Raw genomic sequence first — 19,068 nt, 5'->3', positions numbered from 1 at the left:
TGTCTTTTAAAACTGTCAACCCAGGAAGAAAGAGTAGATGGATTCACATCCCGTCCACCACAAACACCTGGGGGGACTGGTGAAACAGTTTCCCATCCTCAGCTGATTCCTGGTCTGGGGACCAAACTTGAGAAGCCTTGGATTAAAGGACATGGACTTCGTGGGTCAACTCCTGGGCAGTGGGGGTGAGAGATGCTAAAGAATATGCATGAGGGGAGGATGGAGAGAAGAGATGGAGAAGTGGCAGGTGATCAGGTGATGGATCAGGTAGAGCCGAAGTGGTAGAACACTCAAGATTTCCCTCAATTTTATTGATTGGGTCAATGTATAATGCTCATGATGTTACCAAAAACAGAGACTCTAAGAGGTGTGGGGAGTTGTTTTGTGTGTGTGTGTGTGTGTGTGTTTCTCTAAGGAGGGAAAGGAGATGGTTTACAGACATTGTAGTTAAGGTGTCTATGTGCATGCATGCTAAATCGCTCCAGTCATGGCTGACTCTTTGCAACCCTATGGACTGTGGCCCACCAGGCTCCTCTGTACATGGGATTCTCCAGGCAAGAAGAGTGGAGTGGGTTGCCATGCCCTCCTCCGGGGATCTTCCCGACCTAGGGATCGAACTCTTGTCTTTATGTCTCCTCCATTGACAGGAGGGTTCTTTACCACTAGCACCATTTGGGAAGCCCAACATGTCTATAGAAAAAATTTAAAAATCAATATATATATGGATTCAGAGCTGAGGAAACTCCTGTGTGAATATAAAACACATTAACACTGTGTTCACAAAATGTAAGTTATACACAAGGACAGAGTCTTAAGTCAGTCAAATATAGATTGTTTCATTATTAATTTTATAAAAATCCACAAGAGCTGAAAAGTATACATCATTCTGTAATTAAAGATATCATTTGTAAAAGAATATCAGAAAATCATTTACATTTTACAAGAATTAGTATCACAAACTAGGACAATCAAGACATATTCCTTTCTGGTACAGTTGGATATTTACAATATTAATCAAATAAAATATCAATTTTCATTCTGAAGCATTTCTCAACCTGAGTCAACACATATTCACTTGAAATTGTTTCTGGCTGGTGTAAGGAAAAGAAATAGTGTCCTGTTGTGGATTTTCTTTTTCTAATAAGGAGACTGATAAAGGCCAACCATGAGAGAAAAAAAGTGGATGTCTCAACTGTGTTCAGTGGTTGTTGCTACCTTTACAATTTTGGTTCTCTTGAGCTTGGAGAGTGATCATGAATCTTACAGAGGAAATGCTTAAACATGTAGTATTTGGTGCAGCTGTATTAACTCCTGTGATACGACTGTACTTGTATCAATCAGGAAAGCAGCTTTCATACTTTGAGGTTCTTACACAGCCACACTGACTAAGCAAAGGAGGAGATGACCTCAAGAACCAGGGATGAACTGAAAGCCCAAAGGATGCACAGAAAAGTAGCTAGGAAGGGAGTCTGAAAAACACGCAGAAAACTGGAAAAACAGGGGCTGGGGAGCTCACATTTTGGCTAATATAGTCTCAAATGACTGAGACTGAACTTTGAAAGGAGTGGTGCCTCCACATGACAGAGGAGCAGACAGGTGAGGTCCTGACATGGATAAAGCCTTAGAGACAACTGGAATCAAGTAAACGGTTATAAAATAGAAATAGAAGGTAAAAAATGAGACTTCTTTAGCCAGGGAAGCCAGACCACGAGGAAGATTTAAAGTTTCACAGTTGGGAGTAAGAGAAAATGTGAGAAAATATAGGAAGGCCCACTGCTCCTCAATCCAGGGAGAACCAAGGAGGAAATAAAAAGCGCTGGAGGGACGTCCCTGGTGGTCCTGTGGTTGAGACTTGGTGTTTCCAAAGCAGGGGGTGCAGGTTTGATCCCTGGTGCTGGAGCTATATGGTTCTGCATACCATGAGGTCAAAAAACCAAAACATAAAGCAGAAACAATATTGTAACAAACTCAATGAAGACTTTAAAAATGGTCCACATTAAAAAAAAATGCATGGAAATCCTACTGATAGTGAAAATTCACAAATAACAATTTGTCTCTCATGCAAGGCTACTTGAGGTTTTCCCATTACATGGTTGCCATATGGGTTACTTTGTTTCAATCAACTGTTTGTCTTAAAAAGTGATTGTCTTTTTGGCTCTTTCTACATGACCTCTGCACAGGTCAAGGGGTGAGCACCATTTTGGGGGATAAAGCAACTGGCATTTCACAACTCTTATGAAATTCCCTCTGGCAGGCTGGGAACACCTCTATGACAGGCACACGCAGTTCTAGGTTGGCTGTTCCTGTGCGTAGGGGCAGCGGAGGCCGGTGACTGTGTCCCATAAAGGAAAAGGACTGTTTATCCTCTCCTTAATCCTGTTTGAAATATGTCATTAAAAACAAACAAATGACAAATAGAAACAGCAATCAAACAAAACCAGATAATAGATGCTTCAGAATGAAGAGACCTAAAACACTTCCTAATCTGACCTTCCTCCCAGGAGGAAACTGTTCCCAGTCTTCCTCCCAGGCCATCGTGCTGGTCTTCTTCCATCTGGCTTGGGCAGTTCATCTCTCTCTAAGAGAATTTTCATTGCTTGGTTTCAACATGACCAGGTCCTAGAACCTGGCTCTGAGGGAAGTTGCAAAAGCATAATGATGAAACGCCAAGAATGAAGTGTCAGATCTCATTATGAACCTTCAGGTTTGTATTCGACTCTCAACCTGGCAAACATGTTACACGAATACAGCCGAAACAGAATCTGCAATACCTAAGAAAAAAAGGAAAATCATTGGTACTACTCTATTTTTTCTTTACATGTTGTTTTTTTTTTTAACTAACGTGAATGAGCTTATTATGCACCACTATGATTTAACCCTTCATCACTAATTTTTAAAATTTATTTTTAATAGAAGGATAATTGCTTTACAATATTATGCTGGTTTCTTCCACACATCAACATGAATCAGCCATAGGTCTACATATGTCCCTTCCCTCTTGACCATTCCTCCCACCTCCCACTGCTCTAGGTTTTTACAGAGCCCCGGTTTGAGTTCTCTGAGTGATACAGAAAATTCCCATTGACTATCTGTTTTACATATGGTGTGTATATGTTTCCATGCTACTCTCTCTGTTTAAAAAATATGCAATGCTCCACTAATTCGCATGTCATCCTTGCCCGGGGGCCATGCTAATCTTCTCTGTATCGTTCCAGTTTTAGTAAATGTGCTGCTGAAGTGAGTACTATGTGTCTTTTAAATATTAAAACAGTTTTGATTTGGGTTCAGAAAGTTAATATCTACCAAGAAAACAGCTTACTGGTTCTAGTTACCTGTCCATATAAACATGGCAACCTCAAAAGTAGACAGAAATGCTTAATGTTTTTATTTCAAGAAACTATTAAAAAAAACTCAAAACAACTCATCAACTGAACAGATGAATGTATCTGAAATATGGAACGCACTCATATATACTTTAGAGGCAATACAATAATTTATAGGATTATTTTACATATAACTTAAAACCTTTAAATTCTAAGACTTGAACTTTAACAAAATTTCAATCAGTCACAAGTGTGCTATGCTTCCTTAGCATGAAAGAGCACAGATCACAATGCCATGGTGGAAGCGATGAAACATCCTATTTAAAGACTGGATTTGTGTGATTAGCTGTGTCTCTAAAATTTCTTGGGGCCACAGAATTGCCATCTGCCTTCGGTGGTTGTTCATGAGAGTAATGTGATAGTATCAGGGATTTAACTTTCAGGAAACACTTTCAGAAAGGATGTGGGCTCCTATGTAATGACTAACCAGGCAGGGTGTGCAGACTTAATTGGAGAACAGAAAGAAATGACCCCAACCACCCTTTGTAGCTGGCGGCTGGGAGAAGTGGGGGCAGGGAACAGAGTTGTGATAGACGTGAAGATGAACCAGTGTTTGAATTATGTTCCTGCAACTCTCCTTCTAGAGCTTTAACAGCAGCCGCCCCTCAGCCCAGATGCAGGCACCACACTCCACAGTCAGAGATAAACTGGAGGTAGCAAGGGTTCAGGAACCACATCTACTTGCAAAGCCCCTCAGGGATGCTGAAAGGAGAGGCGTGGCTGGAGTCTGGTGCTCTGGCTGCAACGCTCCAGTTACCAGTTAGTGGAACAATGGCGCTGTTGTCACTAGGTTGAATCAAAATATAAGCTCTCACCACTTAACCACTGGTGGTCCAGTGGTTAAGAATATGCCCTTGCAATGAAGAGGGTTTCGGTTCAATCCCTGGTTGGGGAGTCAAGATCCCATTTGCTGTGGAGCAACTGAGTGTGCATGTCGCAGCTACTGAGCCAGTCTGCTCTGGAGCCCACGCTCTGCAACTAGAGAAGCCACCACGTGCCACAGCAAGACAAAGCCTGCAGGCTGAATAGAAGACCCAGTCCAGCCAAAGTAACATATAAATATATATGAAGAAGCAAAAAAATATATATGCTCTCAAAATTTTCCATAACTTTTTTTTTTTAACTAAGAATTTATCATAAGAACTTCAGTAAACTATTCCTCAGCTAAAAACTCTATTTGGTCCTATTCAAGAGGAGTGGCTTAAATTAGCATATTTGTTTCATTGCTCTAATTTCTCTTTGCAAATACTGCATTTGAACTAGAGAACTGTGCTCCAGTGGTCTACGGGCAACAGACCACTGTTTCATATTTTATCCACTTCAGTAGCAATGCCAAATCAATTATAAAAACATCTAAAAATGACTATCATTTTATCACAAATATTACAACCTGGGGCATACCACAACTTTTAAAAAGTTGTATATTTGTTAGAACTAATGAGAAATTAGATAACTGATCTCATACATAATATAGTTTGGATCAACTCAATTCAGAAAACTTGCTGATTTTCCAGATCAAAAGTTTTAGAATAGGGTTTGAATATAGATTTTTAGAATACATTTAAAATACTTCAATAGCTACTTAAATTTGTTGTTCCTTAATAAAAATGTTATTATTCAACAAAAGAGTGTGTCTGGTATTTTCTTAAGCCTCTCAATTCCAGGGAACAGAATTTTTTGCTAGAATTTTATAGGTGGCAAGAGGTATATTAAATCTGAAACAACACTAATACTCAGATTTTCATTCAGTTTGATACAAAGAAAAAGTGATTCTTGATGATCCTAAGGTAGGCATTATAATGCATTAAATAGTCATATAGTTATAAAAATTTGGAAAATTTTGGAGAAGTTCAGATTCTTAAGTGGGTTTTTGGAAGCAGTTAGCTTTGGTAAATTATTGCTATATCTTATAATGTTCTGCTCATTACATTGGTTTTTACTATAGTCCCTTTTAAAAACATGAATATGTGTAGTAGTGTCTTATTTAAAAAAATACTATTTTATTTTTATCAATTAGCTAAAGGATGACCATAATTACTGTAACAGTGGTTTGAAAACCCTGGATGATACTATGGATGGGACAGACTTATAATTTTAATCTATTCAGTCTCTTTCTTGACATTGAGCCAGGAATTTTCAATATCAGTTCAAGACTCACCACAAATATTTCCTCCCATTTTCACACGGACATAGCCATCGATGCCCCATGAAGTTCCCCAGGAGTTCCGTACAATCCAGTATGGGATACTTCCTACAAAATATAAATCAGACCCTGGAGAACATAGCTGTGGTGAAAGAATGTTCACTTAAAGCTCAGGTAGCACAGTGGTAAAGAAGCTGCCTGCCAATGCAGGAGACGTAGGAGACGTGGGTTCGATCCCTGAATCAGGAAGAGCCCCTGGAGGAGGAAGTGGCAATCCACTCCAGTATTCTTGCCTGGGAAATCTCATGGACAGAGGAGCCTGGTGGGTTATAGTCCATGGGGTCTCAAAGAGTCAGACATGACTGAACACTTTCTGAAAAGTAGAGTGGTTTTAAGAAAACAAATATACAAAAAAACCCCTAAGAAAATGCTAACAAACTAGCCAAGTAAACTGAACTGTACTAGTGTCACACTGCAATCAATGGAAAAGCGGTTTGAATTCACTTTGCTTGTTACATTTAATACATAAAATGAAAACACACATATATACACATTTCTAAGCAATTTGAAAAAAGGAAAGGAAAAGAACTGATAAGTATGATGAAATAATAAGCACTTCTCTTTTCCCAGAAATTATCCTAAACATTGCAGATGGAGAATGTCCAATATTTAGATCAAGAATTCAGTGTCATTTTAACACGGCATCTACCAAAAATTGACCAGGGATCTGCAGGGCGTGTATACCTGGAAGTTTAGGGCAGAGTTGTAAAGCTCATGAGAACTTAGATGTAAGAGGACCAAGCTTCAGCATTTTAAAGGATGGAATCACGTGTCAACCTGGAGTTCAAGCTGCAAAGCAATCAGTCACGTCTCACCAGCACGCACCTGTTTTATCAAAGCCCGTTACAAGGACGGCGTGATTTGACTCTCCGCTGGAGCAGTGATGCTGTATGATGCCTCCCAGGTAATCTTGCCAGCTCATGGCATCTACCACCACTATCAGAGGTCCCAAGGCAAGAAGTGCTTTTGCCATTTTGTCTTCTTGGCCACTATCAAAAGAAAAACAAATTTAGTTAAGAAGTTTAGTTTCCAAGGTAAAAACATTTTACAAAAGTGATGTATTTAATCTGTATATGGCAAGGAGTAGGTTTGGTGGCAATTATCAAGTTCTCAACAATGGAGGCTGTAAGAAGTCTGGAAGACTGGCAGTCCAGGAGTGCTATGGGGCTCCAGGACACCAGGATCTGGGTTCTTCTTATATGAGGATTCCATTCCCAAGATCACTTCACGGTTCAAGAAGGCTGCTAGAGTGCCAGCCATTTCACTCATATATTTCAGACAGTAAGAAGTAGAAAGGGGAGGTGCGATGTCCCTGTTGAGATCTCAGAAGCGATCACACATTCTGCACACATCTGCATGTGTCTCACTGGCTGGATGTCAGTCCCACGGCCAAGGTTAGTTTTAAGAAAGTTGGGAAATTAAATTTTATAGCTGGTGGACAAAGTACCATGCTAAAATATAAGGATTCTCTTAATAAGGAGAGTGGAAAGCCTGGATGTGGTGATATCTCATCACCTCTGCCACACCAAGTAAAAATCAAGAGAGCAGACAGCCTAGGTTAGTGAATATCAAATAAAGAAAACTACAGAAAAGAGTTACCCAAAAATGTAGGGGGCGGGGAGTGTAGTTATAGGGCGCGAGGGATGTTAAGATGCCAGGAGAACTAGGGCTGAACTGGAAAGAGAACAGGGCATGCAGTTCTGCCTTCCCACCTGGACCCGAATTGATAAAGTCTGATGTTACATAACATGCAGCCTTCATCAATCTTAAAAGTACATAATTAAACCATTAGTTGCATTTTTAAAGGTCAGCTTTGTGGGTGCAGGACACTGAAACCAAGTTACCGATATTTCGGCCCATTAAGATAGCATTTGATAGTTTATTGCTGTAGCAAAGCATGGAGGATTAGTGGCTAGAAAGAGTAGATAAGCCCTCATCCTGCCAGCTGGAGACCGGTTTCTATCAAGGGGATATTGTGTCCAAAGATGAGGGAAAAATATGAGTGCCTATCAATGGGATTTGCTGAAATAGAAACCACAAGTTCATTCTAAACAATCACTCACATTATCTGTTGAGGAGACAATGTTTTTGGAGATTTACAAGCAGGCATTTCTAATTTTTGCTGCTGTAAAAATAATTGGTTTTCATTAAAGAGAGTCAAAATTATAAAATTCTGGAGGAGAACATGATAGGGTATGGGCTTTGAGGTTCCACAGAGTTGGTTCAAATTCCAGTTTCACGCCACAGCCACCACATCCACCTTCGGAATCAACATAAAGACACAATTATAGGCATAGATTTCATAGCCTGCCTAACCCGCAAGTTATACCCCAGGTTTATAATAAACATTGTGTCCTTCTTTCATTTCTAAGTTATCTAATAAATTAGTTTTCTTCAGCATAGGTTTTAGTGTATAACGTCTATTTTATTTAAACTTGCAGAATGTTTTGTAATGCAACTATGACAAATATGATGCTGCTGCTGCTAAGTCGCTTCAGTTGTGTCTGACTCTGTGCGGCCCCATAGACGGCAGCCTGCCAGGCTCCGTCATCCCTAGGATTCTCCAGGCAAGAACACTGGAGTGGGTTGCCATTTCCTTCTCCAATGCATGAAAGTGAAAGGTGAAAGTGAAGTCGCTCAGTCGTGTCCGACTCTTTGTGACCCCATGGACTGCAGCCTACCAGGCTCCTCTGTTCTTGGGGTTTTCCAGGCAAGAGTACTGGAGTGGGTTGCTATTCTGCCTTCTCTAGACCAACACGATAATCTCCATATTAACCAGAAGACAACTGCCTCCACTTTTTAGAGATAACAAAAGCTATCCAGTAAATTATTCCAGTAAAATCAAAGATCATTTTACAGAGATGGTGTGAGGGAAGGAGAAGGATGAAAGAGAGAAGTTTGAGGGAATTGCAGAGGTGGTGAATGCTATGGGGTCATGGAAACAGTTTAGTTATGGTCTCTGCTTGAGGGAGGACCAGGAAAAAGATTTCATAGTTGCTGAAAAACAGGAAATAGGAGGGCACCTGTGGTCTAGACTAGCAGGGAAAGGCTCCAGGGAAAGGCTCCATTTAGCCCCAGAGCTGTTGTCACTCATCTTTCAGAAAGGTGTGGGCCAGAAACAAGTTACAATATATTCAAAAAAATATCTTTATATCCATTTTAGCCCAATATGGAGTTACTATCATATTACCAAACCTTGTTCCATGAGCTTACTATTACTTTCACAGATCAGTAAGAGACAAATCCTGCAGTCTTTAAGAATTCTCCTAAACGTTACTGTCACAAAGATTTGGTGATTAGGGTGAGTCCTACCTGTTACAGACCCTGGATGAGCGCATGGATTTACACTTCATCTTCCCTATGGCATCCTAGTTTTTCTGTCCATAGTTATACGTGACAGGTTCTTTCCCTTTTTATTTATTTAGTCATGGTCATATTCTAGTTTGGCTTCTGAAATGTTTTTCCTGAGGTCTGATGAGCAAAAATGCAGGAGGCAGCCTGTGTATGAATGATCATTCTGCTTTAAGGCTAGATTATGCTTTTTGGATTCAGAAGGGTTTTCTATGTAAATACATATTTTCAGAGTTAGCAGACAATTTTGTGAACTTTTTGGCTGATAGCTATGATCTGGGCTGGTGTTGTCTGGGAATACTAAAAAACTAAGAGAGCACGATGATAAAAATAGAGGTCAGGGGAAATTCCTGGGAGATGATGTACACCAACACGGCTGGGGCATCATTTCTGACATGCATATTCTGCCCATCTCCGGAGGTCCTGGTAGGATTGAGGGCCCGGTTACCCCCAGGACTAACTTGTTTCCTGAGGACACTCGGCTCTCTGGTTCTGCTTCACACCCTAGTCCTCCTCCCAGCTTCCTGGGATTACTTTCTATGTGTCTGTCTCACGTGGACCTGCTGTTCTCTATTTCTGTCTTAGACTCTCCAACTTCCTGCCTGGCAATTCCATTCTTTCAGTCTTTCACGGCAAAAGTCCTAGAGTCCTCCCTGACATTCTCCTCTCTTATCCTCACAAATATCCCTCAATACGCCCTGTGGGGCTTTATTCTCTATTCCATCTAATATGTCTAAGATCATTCTTCCAATACTGCCCCAAGATCACCCCCTGATGACCTCTGTCACTCATCCCCTACAGTCTAGTGTGTCTCTCCATGACATGACACAACACGACAGGACAGGACAGTCAGCGGCTTCCTCACTGCTCTACAGCTATGCCAGACCTATGTCTGCTGCAGGGCCTTTGCACATACAATCCCTTCTGCCAGGAGCTGTGTTTCCCCAGGTGCCTGCAGGGTTAAATCTTCACTAAATGTTACATCCTCCAGGAACCCCTTCCTGAGACTGCAACCCCCTACCCCTGTTGTTTTCTCTTCACCTCATGGCTGTTTAGTTCTCTCTAAAACTATTTCATCTAGCAGACCATTCATATTTTTATTTCTTTGGTTTACTGCTTGTCTCTATCACTAAAATACAGTCCAGAGGGCAGAGCTTTTGTCTGCTGTGTTCACTGCCAAATCCCCAGAACCTGAAATGGTTCAGTAAATATCTGAACGAATGAATAAATCAAAGGAAGGTATTTTTGCAAAGAGAGTCTAATGTGGTTAGCTTGGCGCCATGTTCTTAGAGTTTAATATTCTGTGTGATGGGGGGGTGGGCTTTCACAGTGGCCTCTGCCTTCTGATCCAAGGACAGATGAATCTTGCAGTCACCTTCGCTTTGTCTCTCTCTCTCTAAAGTAGCCCAATGCCATTATTCTCTCATTTCTTCCTAACTTTCTCAATCTGCTCCTTGTGACAAGGGGTGCCTTGAGTTCTCTCTGATCACACTGTGATCCTCAGGAAGTTCCTGTGCACACAACTCATCTTAGACTCTCCAGGAGCTGGCAGCATAGGGGCTCACTTGCTCATTTAGAAAGCCTGTGATCTTCACCCTCACGGGAGGTGGGGACCACTGTGCTCAGTGGCCCTGCCCGTTTATCACGATTCTGTGCATCCTGCCCTTGGGGACTGAGCTGTCAGGTGAGTTGCTCTGGCAGCTGGGAACTGAGGGGACGGTCAGCCCGTCCTCAGACACATGGCTGCTGGTGTGGGTTCCACTTTGTTCAAGGATCCAGAGTCACTCATGATTTCTTTCAGACTCCATAGGGACATGCCATCTAGACCCAGAGATGCTTTTATATTCAGTAAGTAGTAGACCAGTCTTTACTTTAGCCAAATTTAATTTTTTTTTTTTTGCTTTCTCTGTTTCAAAACCCTGTGCAAAGCTTCCTTCATACTTCTAAATAATGAGTTGGATGGTTCTGTTTCTCATCTCTGAGCACCTATTTTGCACTAAAAAAAAAATGGTCATAATGGGTCTTTAGCTGGCTTTGAGTGCCATGTGTTTTTAAAGCATTTTTAAATGATTGTTTCCCTTGAATTCACCCCAAGTCATCATGCCCTTCCCATTCCCACACAAGTCCCTTCCTCACCCACCCCTGCGTCCCATCACGCCTGCAGGATGAGCTCGTCACCTGCCTCATTATACTCTGTCTACTTGCCTCTAATAGGAAAACTTGATTTTATATCTTTCTTACAGTCAATGACTTGAACAATATAGAGAACAGAGAGGGGGTTCAAAAATGCTTCTTGGTAAGTAAGACTGCTTGACATTAGCTTCAGACTCTACAGAAAGCAAGGTTTTTTTATTATTATTAATTCAAGAGTAAGACTGAAATGCGCTAAGGGTAATTGTGACACTGAAACTTGGTAGGAGGTGCTAAGTATCAATTATACCTTCAAAGGAATTTAAATGTGTTGATTTAATTGCCTTATTTCTGTTGGTAGAGATATGGAAAAAAAGTAGATCATATTTAAGAAACAACATCCACAGGCCTCCATGGTGACTGCCAATTCATCTCTCTAATAAAAGTGTTAGTCGCTCAGTTGTGTCTGACTCTTTGTAACCCTATGGACTGTAGCCCACCAAACTCCTCTGTCCACGGAATTCTCCAGACAAGAATACTGGAGTGGGTGGCCATTCCCTTTTCCAGGGAATCTTCCCGACCCTGAGGTAGAACCCTGGTATCCTGCATTGCATGCGGATTCTTTACCATCTGAGCCACCAGGGAATCAAGTGTATTTTAAAACATTTAAAAGTATGCAGCAACGCTGCCAATTAATTTATTAATTCCAAGTAGTCAGTAGATAATAACTTGAGAAATAGAGGGAAACCCACAAGAGAAGGAGACATTTACCTGAAGTCATATGCAGAATAACCTTTGATTGAAGATCCAGAATGTGAGTCGGAAAAGTAACGGCAGAGGCCATTCTGGGCTTGAAATGGGTATTCTGAATCTCTCACCAGCTTGACTTGCAGCTGAAAGAAAATAATCATCCAACATGATCTATGTCACATGGTTGTGTCAAAGATCAAACAGAACTTACTACAGGGAGTCTAAGATTCCACTTGGTCACATTATCTGGGTTCTTTGAGTTATGAAAATCTTAAGTTAAAACTTTAAGTGTTTTTTTATGGACAGCCTAAGTAATTAAACTCTGTTTGTCTTTGTCTTTTGCTCCTGCTTTCTCTATATCTCCTATTCCTGGAACCTCCATTGATTTGATAATAAAGTCTGGTCATCTTTCTCCTGAAGGTTCAAGAGCATAAACATCTTCCTTCTACAGCTCTGGCTCTGGGTTATCAAGCCTTTGAGGTCGTGCATTATGCTCACAAGCATCCTTCCATCCACTCTCTCTGCTGTTCATCTGGCGGTGACTCCAGACACAGCAAACGAAGAAGAGAGGGATGCTCAACTTTGGGAACTCTGTCTTGACAGCTTTTCACAGTACACAGCAGCACCTTCATCGCTGGCTTTACGCCACTGCTGCTGGACCAGGACAGTGTCAGAGGGTGTGTGCTGGGGGTGGGTGGGAGGTGGGGAGAGGACTAGGGTGCTGCCCATCTCAGCTACTGACCTGGCAATGGGGTCTCACCTCCCAGGGCTCAGTTCTGCATCTACACAGAGGCACCCAACCAGCTGACCTCTAATCCCCTTTTAACCTGGGCATTCAGAAGTTCTATGGAAATGAATAACCATACGCTGTCATTTTAAAAAAAGATGGGTCATCTGCAAAAAAAGCAATTACCAAGTAATATTAGGGAGTAAACATAAATATTTTTCTGAACAGAGATTGCAGGTAAGATTTTTCACACTTTGGTTTCTCTCTCGATGGCTGACCTGCTGCTGCTAAATCGCTTCAGTCGTGTCTGATTCTGTGCAACCCCATAGATGGAAGCCCACCAGGATCCTGTGTTCCTGGGATTCTCCAGGCAAGAACACTGGAGCGGGTTGCCATTTCCTTCTCCAATGCATGAAAGTGAAAAGTGAAAGTGAAGTTGCTCAGTCGTGTCCGACTCAGTGACCCCAGGGACTGCAGCACCAGGCTCCTCCATCCATGGGATTTTCCAGGCAAGAGTCCTGGAGTAGGGTGCCATTGCCTTCTCCAATGGCTGACCTACACAGAAGTAATTCTTATTTTTTGGGGTGGAGGGCTTAAACAACTGACATTTATTTTCACATAGTTGTGGACACTGGAAGTTCAAGGTCAAGGTGCCAGCAGGGTCAGCGTCTGGTGAGAACTTTCTCTTTGAGGTGCAGACGGCCACCTTCGCACCATGTCCTCACACAGGAGACAGAGACCCTGCCCTTTTCATTCTCTTCTTCTGTCACAGTCCTATCAAATTAGGGCCCCGGGCTGTTGATCTCATGTGTGCGTGCTAAGTTGTTTCAGTTGTGTCCAACTCTGCGATGCTATGGACAGTGGCCAGCCAGGTTCCTCTGTCTATAGGATTCTCCAGGCAAGTATACTGGAGTGGGTTGTCATTTCCTCCTCCAGGGGATCTTCCCAACCTATGTATCGAACCCACATCTCCTATGTCTCCTGCATTGCAGGAGGATTCTTTACTGCTAAGTCATCAAAGAAGCCCCTTAAGACCTCACTTAACCTCAATAACCTCCTAAAGACCTCATTTCTAGATATACATAGTCAGATATATGGGAAATCTCTGGATTAATTCAAGCTCTGGTTAGCTACATTTCCAAACTTGAAAATATTATTTAGTAAATGACCGACTGAACGCACAGTAAACAAGCAGCTTAAAAGACTGCAGAGCCACTCACCTTATTGAGCCAGTACAAAGCGTTGAGCGGGGATCCTCCGTTGCAGCCGTAGTTGCTGTAAGAACAGTCTATCACCTGCTGAACACTCAGCACCTCCAAGGGCTGCCCTTTTATCGCACACACAGACTCCACTGCACCTACCACGCTGAAAGCCCAGCATCCGCCACACTGAGATAGAATGATGATAGAAACAGAAATGGAATGATATTTGTTATCTAACAATGTGCAAATCACGTCTATCGACATCTCTGACAACACAAATGATCAAATCATGTGAGCAGAATCTGGAGGCCTACAGAATATAAATGCTAATCCTGCTGATTTTCAATTAAATTCTATTATAAGCATCAAAATATACTATTTATTAAAAGTAAATTGGTAGTATCACTATTGCAAGTTAGACATTGCAAAATAAAAGTGAACTTTAGAGATTAGGAAAACACTTGGACGTTCTTTTTAAAAAAACAAGTCAGCACAAACATAGGTAACTGACTTGTAGTTGCCAAGGGGGGAGGGGGTGGGGGAGGGGTGGACAGGGAACTTGGGATTAACCGATGCAAACTATTACTTATAGGATGGATAAACAACAAGCTCCTACTGTACAGTACATGGAACTATATTCAATATCCTGTGATAAACCATCAGGGAAAAAATATGAAAAAGTGTGTGTGTGCTTCTCCCCTGACACTCTGCTCTGCCCTCCAACACCTCCCCTCCAAGGGCAGAAGGCAGGGAAAAGGTGAGCAGAGCCGGGGTGCATGGTGCATATTTGTTCTCATTAACAGATAAGCATAGGACCTGGATGAATGACTTGTTAGCCTATCAGGATTATGAATGCACAGGTAATGTCCCAATTATAGGAGCCCACAGCAATCGTTCCCCATTGAAATACTAACAATTTCTCTGACTCTGCGTCTCTTAACTTGCTTTTATTGGCTAAACTAGAACAAAGGAATGAAAGGGATGAAGATTTTTCACATAAGAAAGAAGAATCGCAGGAAAGGCAGAGATGAGAGTGGGATTTGAAACTGGGTGGAACCACCTTAATCCTAGGACCAGGTGCTGCAGGAAAGAGAGGAAGGGCAGCTGGTGGTCCTTGGGGAGTGAAGTTCTGAGGGATTTCGTGTGGCCTTATCTACACCTCTAGCTCCAGGGCATGTGGAGAGTACAGCATTCACTAAGGGATGCTACTGCAGGCTCTGCACCCTTTGAAAAAGGTAAATGCTCCAGGTTGCATTGGAAAAAGGTTGCTCCAGGTCACCCACCTACTGCTGCCCCAAGAGGGTGGTGGCTGCTTCAAAACATCTTTCCTTTAGTACAAAGATTCCTAAATGAAAGTTCTACTTTAAGACACCGTTGAGTGCTTCCTGCATAGACTGGGTTTCAGACTGCATCACTCTTCATTAGAACCCAGTAATAAAGCATATGATATGGTGGTAATTTCAATCCACAACAACAAATGCAGAATCTGAGAAACAAAAATGATCTCATCTTAATGAGATGGTCACTGGGGAACTGTTGGATCCAAAATGCTGGCCTTACAAGAGGATGCTGAGTGACCTGTTGAGGTTCCCACTGCAGACAAACTGAGACCACATCCCTGTAGGGATCAACTTCTACTGGTAAGCTGACTTCCCTGTGCCTGGCAGGGGTGCAGGGCACACACACCTGTCCTCAAATGTTTGCCGGCACGATGGCTCACTGTGGGCCATGAGCACCCCACCAGCATCTGGGGTTCTGCTTTCCCTCTGATTCCAGATAATCTTCACAGGCACACGCAGGACTTCTGCAAGGTAAATGGCTGCATTTTTTAAATTTATCTTTTCATTGAGTATAGTTGATTTACATGTAGTATTAATTTCTGCTGTACAGCAAAGTGAGTCAGTTATATATAAACACACACACACTTTCTTTTTCATATTCTTTTCCATTCTGATTTACCACAGGATATTGAATATAGTTTCCTGCATTGTACAGTAGGACTTAGTTGTTTATCCATTTTTATATGTAATAGTTTGCATGTGCTAACCCCAAACTCTCACTACATCCCCTTATACCCCTCCTCCCTGGCAAGAGGAAGTCTCTTCTGTATGTCGTGAGTCTGTATCTGTTTCATAGATAAGTTTATTAGTGTCATATTTTAGATTCCACATATAAGTGATATCACATGGTGGTAAATGGCTGCATTTACTGCAGGACTTACACATTTCTTTATCATTTAACACAGGTAAAACTGTGCTGTTACTTTTACTACTTTCTTGTTCTTTTTCTTTTTAACGTGTCATGAATTTTTAGTGCGGAGTCTTAACCTCATTTCTCCTACAATCCCTTTCATTTCCATTTTATGATTTTGCACAGTTGGTAATTTCCAGGAACGTCTATGTCATATCAAAGCAGATCTGACAGCTTTTTTAAGGACCACAGATAAAACATGTGCGATTCTGCAGGGGTGGGGCTGGGGGCAGGGTCTCTGAAGGAGCTCAAGGGATGGACCCAAGGGTTCAGGGAGCACTGAGGGACCAGGTGCCTGATTTTGGGTTGTTTCCCTTTGGAGCTACTTAACTTGGTCAAGTTCACCTCCTTCAGCCTTCCACCCACTGTTCTGCAGAGTCCTGGGAACCGTGAAACCGGGCAGCAGCCCTGAGTCTGCATGCTGAGTGGGGGTCAGGCAGGCAGGGAGGGACACCCGCAGAGCTCGGCCGAGTGAAGCTGGGCCTAACAGCGCCTCCTCCCTCCGGGGGGTGGGGGGCGGTGGCCTGCTGGTCTCATCGTTCTGTGATGACCGAGGTGTGAATTTACCTACTGAAAGGATGGTTCCATCACAAGTTTGATTGAATTTGACCCCAAAAGTGACTCCCATCCTAAAGTGATTAAAAAGAAAAAAAAAAAACCTAAGACATACCGTCTTCTGGTTTCTCACTTGGGTGATGACATGCTTATCCCTCCAGTCAAATTTTAACGGCAAAGACAGGTTGGAGATGGACGTGTACTCTTCTGCTGGAAATGGGGGAAACCTGGAAGGGCTGCTTCTTAAATAAATAGCTGAGGACACACACAAGATGAAAGGACAACCAACATTATATTACAGGGATTCCTTTCAGAGGGATGTTTCAACAGAAACAGTGGAGCTTCTGATAAAGTCTGCTTTTTATTCTTTTCCATAATTGGAATGGAGTAGACAAAGCTATAAAAGATGAGAATTCTCCCAATAGGGCCGGGTTGTCACATGAAATGGTTTGAGAGAAGTTGGTCAATAAAAAATGAGTATAATTGACATCATCTGTTTTATCATAACCAGGGGGGTCATGAACAGAAATAGCATAGAAAACTGGATGAGGGATGAGTTGTTATTCTTCAGAGCCACAGGGAAATGTCTGCATTTATGGTATTTCGTTCTTAAGTGATCATTAGAAGAAAGTGGCCATGAGCTTATTTCTCCAATGTCAGCACCAGGTACTTGCTTGAGACTTTTAAGCATTTAATCACTGTTAACTATTACTCAGTTTACTAACTTCACAACTGAAGATTCTCAAGAATTAAGGAAAAAAATTAAAATCAGGAAACTAATCAGCTAATAACCCCAGAACCCATACCTTTAAACTCTTCAGGAAACAAATATGAAAACTGGTTTATTCCATAGACGGCGGTGGAGTTTTCATGGGGAAATGAATTCAAGTATCGCTGTCTATTAAGACTTTCCTAGAAGAAGAAAAAAAAAAAACCACACTAATTTCTATCAACTATGTTAACTTTCTGGAGCAATGTGCATATAACTGACTTAGAAATAGTTTTCAGATGCAAAAGTAAAAGCTTGATTTATTTCTTGTGGATCACAATGAAAGGTTATCTAAGATAATAGATTAGATTTATAAATGTTTTGTATTAAAAATACTATCTGACTTCAGGAATAATTTCTGAGGCTGGGAAAGGAATGTCTTATCCATTTATAATTCCTCTTTACCAAGCATTTGAAAGCACTAAATATGCTTATTTAACATAGTGGAAAAAAGAAAATAAATTGCAAACAAATACCAGACACTAGTAGGAATTGTAACCACTAAATGCTTATGTGATCTATATCTTTATCTCAGCACAATGAATGAAGCATGAAAAAAGGAATAAATAACTAATGGATAAATCAGTGTGGTTCTATCTGGGCTTTACAGAGATCTCTATTTCATTTGGGTAAAAGGCTTTGGGAAAGAGATTCAATCCTGGAAATGTCCCAAGAAGATGACTCGGTTTGTCTGTCTGAAGAGAAAATTAGATCCTTGTTTACAGATTCCTCCACTTTGAATTTTGTGATAAGTATGTTAGACTCATCTTTTACACAAACAAGCTTCAATTTGCTAGTACTAACCAACTCTGAAAAGCAGAGACATTACTTTGCCAACAAAGGTCCGTCTAGTCAAGGCTATGGTTTTTCCAGTGGTCATGTATGGATGCGAGAGTTGGACTGCGAAGAAAGCTGAGTGCCAAAGAATTGATGCTTTTGAATTGTGGTGTTGGAGAAGACTCTTGAGAGTCCCTTGGACTGCAAGGAGATCCAACCAGTCCATTCTAAAGGAGATCAGCCCTGGGTGTTCTTTGGAAGGAATGATACTAAAGCTGAAACTCCAGTCCTTTGGCCACCTCATGCGAAGAGTTGACTCACTGGAAAAGACTCTGATGCTGGAAGGGATTGGGGGCAGGAGAAAAAGGGGATGACAGAGGATGAGATGGCTGGATGGCATCACCAACTCGATAGACGTGAGTTTGAGTGAACTCTGGGAGATGGTGATGGACAGGGAGGCCTGGCGTGCTGCGATTCATGGGGTCGCAAAGAGTCGGACACGACTGAGTGACTGAACTGAACTGAACTGAGCTGAACTAACTCTGTGGAGTAAATACAACTTCAGGAGACCACCATTCCTTAAGTTTCTATCTTCAGCTACTCTAAACTTGCTTGTTCACTTATATGTTTATTGGGTGTCTGTCTCATAAACCTGTAAGCAAAATGAGGGCCAGGCTGGTCTTATTCGTTGCTGTTTCTGCCTCACTGAGCACATGCCTGGCACACAACAGATGCTTAATTAGCACTTTTTGTTGAATAACGCGTAATTATATTTTATATACATCATGCCCTTGATAGCTCTAAGCTATGTTTTTTACATATGTATATATAATGATTTTTCAGACTGTTTTCCATTATGGGTTATTACAAGATAATGAATACAGTTCCCTGTGCTATACAGTAGGAACTTTTTGGTTATCAATTTTATATATAGTAGTGTATATCATTAATTCAAAATTCCTAATTTATAC

The 19,068-nt window shown here is 41.6% G+C and overlaps 1 protein-coding gene and 1 non-coding gene across 2 annotated transcripts in view; both read right to left on the bottom strand.

The window, feature by feature from the left end:
- Window positions 1–816: 816 nt before the first annotated feature.
- The window catches only part of CTSO (cathepsin O), a 43,275-nt gene continuing 25,023 nt past the window's right edge, over window positions 817–19,068 (bottom strand). The window contains exons 4-10 of the mRNA XM_069557015.1: window positions 17,358–17,463; window positions 16,667–16,806; window positions 13,765–13,932; window positions 11,839–11,960; window positions 6,412–6,575; window positions 5,542–5,634; window positions 817–2,771 (exon numbers count right to left, since the gene is read on the bottom strand). Coding sequence (XP_069413116.1) covers window positions 2,737–2,771; window positions 5,542–5,634; window positions 6,412–6,575; window positions 11,839–11,960; window positions 13,765–13,932; window positions 16,667–16,806; window positions 17,358–17,463 — 828 coding nt within the window. The 3' untranslated portion in view covers window positions 817–2,736. The remainder of the gene's footprint in view (window positions 2,772–5,541; window positions 5,635–6,411; window positions 6,576–11,838; window positions 11,961–13,764; window positions 13,933–16,666; window positions 16,807–17,357; window positions 17,464–19,068) is intronic.
- On the bottom strand, window positions 3,139–3,245 carry LOC138423003 (U6 spliceosomal RNA). Its single transcript, XR_011250110.1, has one exon. It is a non-coding gene; the product is annotated as a U6 spliceosomal RNA (small nuclear RNA).

This window comes from Ovis canadensis, chromosome 17, assembly GCF_042477335.2.
Source record: "Ovis canadensis isolate MfBH-ARS-UI-01 breed Bighorn chromosome 17, ARS-UI_OviCan_v2, whole genome shotgun sequence".
Lineage (NCBI taxonomy): Eukaryota > Metazoa > Chordata > Mammalia > Artiodactyla > Bovidae > Ovis > Ovis canadensis.
Note: the sequence above shows the minus strand (reverse complement) of the source record. Positions and strands in the feature narration are given on the sequence as shown.